Genomic DNA, 8478 nt, shown 5'->3' with positions numbered 1-8478 from the left:
AAAACTGTATAAATGTCCCTCTTCTAAGAACAAGAACATCGTTCTGCTAATTGAAGCCTGCTGCAGATTAGTCCGACTTTTTGCAGTATAATTACCTACAGTACCCGACTCCTTGCCAGCATTTATAGTGAATCGTTAAAAATTTATACACTTATATTTCTTGTTTTACTTTTGTTAACGCCGTAAAGTGGTGCACAGAAAATTAGTCTGTCTGGTCTGTATTAATATCTTTTTAAAAGGTATTTTATATTTTTTCTTATGTATTCAAATTCATATTCATAGTATTGATTTAGAGCAATTGTAAAAATCAAGACATATAGGTACATATATTAGACGGGTGAAAGCAGAAATACACAGATAATATTAAAATAAGTATAATTCTTTTAACTTAAATATATGTTAAAACGTGAAACTTAAAATATATTTATCTTCAATATAAGTAGGAAAAAAATAACAGACAGAAGCCTAGTTCCCATACAACTAGTTTTTTTTAAAGTTCTAACGTCATTAATCGTTTTCTTCTCTATGATATTTGCCAACTTTGGGCTAGTTTTTTGTTAGTCTTAACCAAGCTAGGCGGAACATATGGAAGAAATCTCATATTATTTCTTCTTTTTCCCTTTATTCCCCTTTTTCTTAAGTACCTCAGGCTGTTCTGGTTCAGAGGGTGGAGTAGGGGGTAATTTTCTTTCCGGCCAAAGTCTTTGAATCATGTCAACTACACCTGAAAGTTGAGAATTTTAATTATTGTTGCGTTTAAATTCTGATTGATAATTTATATTAATAGAGTTAAAATAAATACACAATAATACGATCCCATTAAAAAAAAAAAAAACAAAATGTTATCACCACGAAAGGTTTTCTAATAATGGAATCGTATCCACATTCTAAAACTTAAACGTTCCTCGTGTTATTTATTGTATTAGTTGTATGTACATAGTCTAGCCGGTAAAATAAAACCATGTATCATAAGTTATAACAAATTAAAAACCCCATGCATTACGCCTCTAACAAAAAACGTAATTTAATAAAAAGTCCACGTTATTATTCATGGAAATGAATTTGCGATAAAGTGAAAATTACTAAAATAATGACCTCGTTTCGTTGTTTTTATTGCGCCTAATTGTTTTAAATTTGTTTCGATGTGAATTATGTCAAAATTGCCCCTCGAATTTAATGAGTTATCTCATAATATAATGAAGTGACCCGTTTTTAGAAGTTACATTGTTGCCTTTTATAGATATTAAAATTAATATTTGCTGGCTTGTTACTTAAAGTAGAATCTATTAAACATGGATAATAAATAACTAGCCGCTTAGGAATAGTATTGATTTTTGTACAAAAGAAAAAAAAATACAATACCTTTTTTAAAGGTTCTTTAACTTGACAGGACACTGTTGCAGGAAATTAGCAACTTACTTTTTTCACTATCTATTTTTACACATTTAAAATGTGCTTGTTTTTTTTTTATTTTTATTTATGCTATTGGATAGCAAACGAGCAGACACGTCGCCTGGTGTTAAGCGATACACGCCGCCCATAAGTATCCACTTCACTGGGAAGTGGATGTGTTGCTGTCCACAAGGAAGGAGTTAGGTAGAAGGGGCGAGGATGGGAGGGAATGAGGATAGGGAAGGAGAGGATGGGTAGGGGATGGGAAGGGATGTGTGTGTGTGTCCAATATTGTTATTATTATTAATATTAATCTTACGATCCAGTTTAACAGTATTAGCTCCTTTATCAGTCATGGGCCCAGGAAAGCTCTCCGCCAAATGATTAATCAGGTCTTCATCAACATTAGCTCCAGCTGCTTTCAAATCACGAAGTATTTCACGTGGTTGCATTGTTTCTAATGTTTTTCGTTTTTCAAGAAAGTACAATCTAATGAAAATGAAAATTTAATGTGATTAATTATTATATTATGTGGAATGAGTCTAAGGGCCAATTTTTCAATGCTTGGATAAAACTTATTCGTCGAATAATGTATAAAACTACCATTTTAAAAACGTATTCTAATTGCCCGTATTTGACAGTTTACGTGACATTTTAATATTATCGTGTAATACTTTATTGGACGGATAAGTTTTATCCAAGCATTGAAAAATCGGCCCTAAGACTCATGAATTTATATTATTAATTAATATTTTAAAGTTCGAAAATAAATAAGTCTCGATAAATTTATATTATACTGCGTTACGAACGTTAAAAACTTTAACACAACTAACGCAATATCCAATTTTGCTTTCTTTCCCGGTCTTTTCGTGAGAAAGTCCAGTCTTTTCATAATGATAAGTCTCATATCTGCAGTTGATAAGGCATAGTTATATAAAATATTCCCGTATGTAACATTGGTATTCTTCCGGTAATCATGTTTTAAAATTCTCTTACATTCCTAAAAAAAATATGATGAAAATTAAAAACGTGGTAGAGTTCAATTGCGAAAATGAAACAATGCTAATCCAAAGTTATTTATTTTATAACGTAAAAAAAACAAAAACAAAAACAATGCCACAAACAATTTTTCAATAACCCCGCTATATTGGACAACTTTAAAAAAAACTCTGCGTCTATTTAGTATTCTAATGAATAAATTCAGTTCAGGAACACAAATTTTCAAGATAAACATCACCTCTACAAACTCTTTGGCCACAGCAATATTATCCATAACGAGATTGTTTAGTCGAACTTTTTTCTTCTCCAAAGCTCTTAAAAGAGTCAACGCATCGTCTGGTGTAAAGGGATTATTTGATACATCGAGAGTATCAAGCCTTCTTGCTTTAACGAGAGATACTCCTAATAACTTGGGAGCAGTTCGTGGCAGTCTAAAAATTATATAAGTTTAAATAAAAAAATATATATTTTACTAGTGGTCCGCCCCGGCTTCGCCCGTGGTACATATTTCGCAATAAAAGGTAGCCTATGTCCTTTCTCGGGTATCAAAATATCTCCATACCAAATTTCATGCAAATTGGTTCAGTAGTTTAGGCGTGATTGAGTAACAGACAGAGTTACTTTCGCATTTATAATATGAGTTTGAATTTTCGTGATCGTTTGCTCCATTTTCTTAAGTATGAGGCCATCATTGAATTGAATTTTCACATAATAAGAAAAGCGATTTAATTTTTATAAAATTATTTTTTACAATTATTGTACTAACGGCGCAATGGTAAGTAATTGGAAATATTGAATGGTGCATATGAGGTTTGACCCGATGATTAAAATAATATTGTTTGCAATTTTTCACAGGAAAATATTTTTAAGCGCACATATAATTTATAAATGATTTGAATCTAAAAGTCGAAAGGCTGATAACAACAAGTGGTATGAGTTGGTGAAGATTTCCTTACTTGTTATTACTTAAATCAAGTATCCTAAGAGAAGGTGCGGAAAGGAGTTTCCGTAAGGGTTTAGCGATTTTGAGGGCATTCCATGAGACATTTAGTTCAACGAGAAATTTATTTTCCCCCAGTTTTTCCATAAGCTCAGTGGGACCTGAAAAAATAAACGAAATTTTATTAACAAGTTAAGATGGTTTACTTACAGAATCTTTTAATAATGTTGGCTACTAAGCCACGTACAAGCACAAGTGAGGGGTTTGATTCTAAGCGAGTGTTAAAAAAAATTACATAATTTTTCATTTTATCTGCACATTATTCACATTATCACTGTTATAATATATTCCATTTAGAACATCTTTATTATTGTGTATAGATAATATTAACAACAAAGTGTCCTACGCGTTTGTCTTTGCAAACATGGGACGTTAATCTAACAATATATCGGGCCCTTGTCTCGTCTGTATTTTGATACTAAGCTTCATATGCCAGTATAATTACATTGTTTAGTCCCCTTTGTGTACGCGTTGAGCAACGTGCATAGTATATCCATTGACTTGAAAACGTTCTTCAATGTATCGTTTCATAATAATGATATAATGGTAAACGTTATTGGGTAAAGTAATAGTCTGAGAAGTCGAATTGCTTAGGGTAATCGTAAACAAAAGATGACCGTCTTCCAAGAACATTATTCTGTAGAGGTTACTAAATGCTAGTAATGCTAATATAGTTTTGCTAGTTATGGGTATTCAATACATCATGTAGTGTTTTAAATATCGATATATTCGGAAAATGTTTAAGGTATACTTGAAGAAGTATATTTCATAGTATAAACCAAGCGTAAGTAGAGAACAAGATGGCACTGAAGTACGTCCAGAGATATACTTGAAATACATTGAACCTGATTTTAAAAGAACCACATTGTTAGGTCAAGCTAAAATACAATGCTAATGTCAGTACGTTCAGCCTCTTTATTTGAGCTTCCTAAATACAGCCAGGCGATGTGGCACCATCCATTTCATTCTATACCACATAAATATTTACGGGAACGTTCCCGACTTTATTTTCCACACAAGAGCTGAAGAGCTCCGTATACACTATACAAGTTATTAAATGTTAGTCCAACTGACGTATTCTAGTTGAAGAGCTTTTTTAGTTGGCGAGTGTTCGTGGTTTATTGTCTATTTATGTCAGGATTTTTATGTTTTGCTTTTTAAAACGTGGAGAGGTTGATTTTAGTTTTTTTCGAATGCGTATTGAAGGATTTCATTGACTTTTTTGCGTAATGGTCTTAGCAGATGATACAAATGTTAGTCTTATTCAATTAAAAATAAATATAACGTTAGTACCAAAAAAACTATGTAGTTTTTATAAGTATTTCAACAAAAACCTTTCAAAGTGGATAATTGATTCCAGGATAAATCGAGATGGCTAATTGTATTGTTTCCTTCAATAGCTCTTGCGAATGACAAAGCGGATTCCATTCCTAATTCATTAAAGCTCAAATTTAATCTGAAAAAGATCTCATTAATCAGAAATTGAAAATAAAGATAACAGTAAAAGTAAATAATAGCTTACAATACTTTTAATACACATTAATATACTACAATACTATTAATAATATTTGATCGAAATCTTGTATCGCAGTCTTTAATCGTTCAATATTCTAATTTACTAACTTTGTTAAAATTACTATTTAACAAAGTTAGCTAATTTTGTCTTTATTATAATATACATTGCGTATGCTATGTTCTCTCACTTTTAATCACACATCAATAACCTTTTAATCACAGCTCCTTTAAACAATTGCTCAGCAACGTATTCAAATCCTTTGTCCCCAAGTTGATTTCGAGATAAATCCAGCAAATCTAAACTGCGACCGTAAAGCTTGGCAACAATTCTTCTTACTCCGCTACATTGTATCCTATGATATAAACAAAATATTGAGAGTAGTAAAACAGCACTACACATAAATCTATACATTTATTATCTATCTCTTTTATATGCGTTAAAAATTAGGGAATTCATTCTAAGATTTGTTTTGTACACACAGCAAAATACAAAACAAAAAATTAAAAGAATATAACCATTAAATATTTGGCAAATTGTGCTGTTTCATGTGCCTATCTTAGGTTACCAACACAGGATTTGATCTTCATTTATAAATTATAATATAATTGACCTAAAGTATAGATTTTGCGTCTGCGATTTCAATATATTATTATATTATTATTTGCATCTCCGGGTTACCTATCTTAATCTCGAATTTTAATATTCCGAATATCATAATCCAGAAAACGTTTGGACATTTTTTCATAACCCCGAATTTAAAAATTTCGAAGTTTTGTTTGCCATATAATCGCAACTCCGAATTTGATTTGCCCATTTCTTTATTTGTACGACGTTTTACAATCCAGACGAATGAATTCCAGACATACGAAATCTAAATGCACAAAATCCAGATGACCGTAATCCATATGCACGAAAGCCAGATTTTTAAAACACAAATTTTTGAAATACAGTTAATTGATTTCCAGACAAACAATGTCCAGATTTTTGAAATTCAAATAAACGATATCCAGCAAAACGTAATCCTTCCAGGGGGACGCAGCACGAACCTAACCTAACCTTCTGAATAGATTTTAACACTTCAACCTTTCTGTAATGGGCAAGTAAAACAATAGCGAGTCGGTTCTGGCACTCGCCGGCCGCTGCCGCGGCACGCTCGCTTCGCTCGCTCGGCTCGTGCGTGGGGGTCACAGTTCAAACCTAACCTAACCTACTGAGTTGAATTTGACACTTAAACCTTTCTGTAATGGGCAAGTAAAACAATAGCGAGTCGGTTCTGGCACTCACCGGCCGCTGCCGCGGCACGCTCGCTTCGCTCGCTCGGCTCGTGCATGGGGGGTCACAGTTCAAACCTAACCTAACCTACTGAGTCGACTTTGACACTAAAACCGGTCTGTAATGGACAAGTAAAACAATAAATTTACTTACTGACAATGTTTATTTTCAGTCGATAGTAAAGGTATAATCACGATTGTATGGAAATCAAATAAAAAGATTATGAAAATCTGGCAATAGTTTATCTGTTATACGATTATATGGGAACCAAATAAAAAGATTATGAAAATTTGGCAATAGTTTATTTGGAAAATGGTATGATGGGAAACAAAAAAAAGTATTCTGAGAATCTGGTATAATGAGATCTGTATTATGAGAATACGGGAAACAAAAAAATACTTTTTAAAAAACCTGGTTTTGGTGCATCTGGAAATTGATTCATCTGGGAAATTAAAAAAGGAATTTTAAAAATTTGTCATTCATTACATCTGTCTTTTAAAAGTTCTAACAACCGTTTTCGGGGTTTTAAGATTCGGGTAATAGAAATTCGAGTTTTTAATAGGTTACCGCATCTCCGATATAACGTGGACGAAATCGTGGGTGTTTGCTAGCCAAATACAATATTCAAGTTCTTCGAATTCCAATAAAATTACCTGCATCCACACAACACAAGTTCCTGGAGAACCGTATTCTCAGCTATTAATTGACCCAGGTGGTAGCAGGCATCATTGTCCAGAAAATTGGAAGTTAGATCCAGGCGTACCACGTTGTTATTGTAGTATAGCGCCTTGCACATCGCCCGCATACCGATTGGATTCACTCCATAATACTATAAACATACAGAGATGAAGATTAAGATAAATAGTTAACAAAGATTAAAAATCTATGGTATTAATTATTAGTTCTTAGTAACATAATAGATACTACAATTGAAAAAATACTTTCTGAAATTCATTGTTTTTCAGAAATGCAAATACGAGATTATTTTTGAAGATACTATAGATATAATTAATATTAGTCATTAAAGGTAAAGTATGTATAATATCTGTAGCAAAAGAAATCGATCATCAGATAAAAACTGAAAAATTCCAAAAACAAAAAATAAAGTTACTCCAAAGCAAAATATTAAGGTTTGGTAGTCATAATAATATATCATACTAAATTAAACTTTTTAGCACTATGAATATAATATGGAATTCAATAACTTTTAAATCAATAGAACGTTCCAGCAATCCACGCCAAAATGGTCTCACGGGGATAACCTTCATTTTCTCACATTCGTCTAAATATACTTCTTGACCATCGTCTGGATAATACTTTTGTTCTTCTGCAATATATAATATAACATTCAAAATAATATAACATTCAAAAATGTGAATTCCCGTGTACGGGGCAGATGTATGATGCAACTGTTACACTAATCGCTTTTCTTTATGGACATATTAATGATCAGCCTTCTGTTTCCTGACCAGACTTAGACAGGATCCTTCGGTTCTACGTTCACGCGTTGGAGGCGACGGCCAAAAATTTAAAGTATAAACGAGTATTATCATCTAAAGTTTAATAAAAAGCAAGTCATTTAATGGACAATACTGACCTGGATCGAGTAAAGCCCGCAAAACTCCAGGATCTTTAATTCCCGGGTAATTGTAGTAAGGATGAATCAAAATTGAACTCGCAGACATCGGTATATATTTGGTGCAAATTTCTCCACTACCAGGGTTATAAAGGCCATCTTTGTATAGCGCCATTTTTGGAGGATCTTCAATAGTAATGGCTATAAGGGACGACCATTCCTCTCTCGGTGGTTCCTCTGAAGAAGATGAAAATACTGGCTGTACCAGCATCTCATGGATGGAAAGTTCTTCTGGTTCTATAGACGAACTTGAGTGCGGCATTGTTTTTTTTATATTTTAAGATTTTAAGGATAAAATATCTATTATACGTAATTTGTGCTTAAAAGCAAGCTAAAACCTTGGCTAAAACAGTACCACAACAGTACTGTCAAGTGACATGTGATTTTCATTATTGAAAGAAATATCGGCCAGTAGTCTTAAACTTTCTAAAGAGTTTTGTCCAAATACTAAATCAATTTTGTAATGCACAAAATATGTAAAAAAAAGATTCTTCTCAATTATAAGAAAAAGCTAAAGACTGAAAGGAGAATGGCGAAACTGGGCCTTACTGTTACAGAAATCATAATATATTTAAAACTAGCTTTCCACCCGCAGCTTCGCCCGCGCAGTCAAAGAAAAACCCGCATAGTTCCCGTTCCCGTGGGATTTCCGGGATAAAACCT

The 8478-nt window shown here is 32.7% G+C and overlaps 1 protein-coding gene across 1 annotated transcript; it reads right to left on the bottom strand.

Moving 5' to 3' along the window:
* Positions 1–602: 602 nt before the first annotated feature.
* On the bottom strand, positions 603–8077 carry LOC149484830 (uncharacterized). The gene is made up of 10 exons (XM_089700798.1): positions 7777–8077; positions 7385–7506; positions 6833–7008; positions 5116–5259; positions 4726–4847; positions 3348–3492; positions 2630–2822; positions 2226–2392; positions 1712–1881; positions 603–724 (listed from the first exon to the last, which is right to left on the bottom strand). The coding sequence occupies exons 1-10, from the start codon at positions 8075–8077 to the stop codon at positions 603–605; spliced, it is 1662 nt and encodes a 553-aa protein (XP_089556924.1).
* Between the last annotated feature and the right edge of the window lie 401 nt (positions 8078–8478).

Source organism: Colias philodice, chromosome 11 (genome assembly GCF_061535455.1).
Source record: "Colias philodice isolate Cphi_HAF_F1 chromosome 11, ilColPhil1 Martin Lab GWU primary, whole genome shotgun sequence".
In the NCBI taxonomy this organism is placed as follows: Eukaryota; Metazoa; Arthropoda; class Insecta; order Lepidoptera; family Pieridae; genus Colias; species Colias philodice.
The sequence above is the reverse complement of the archived record's forward strand: the minus strand, read 5'-3'. Positions and strand labels throughout refer to the sequence as shown.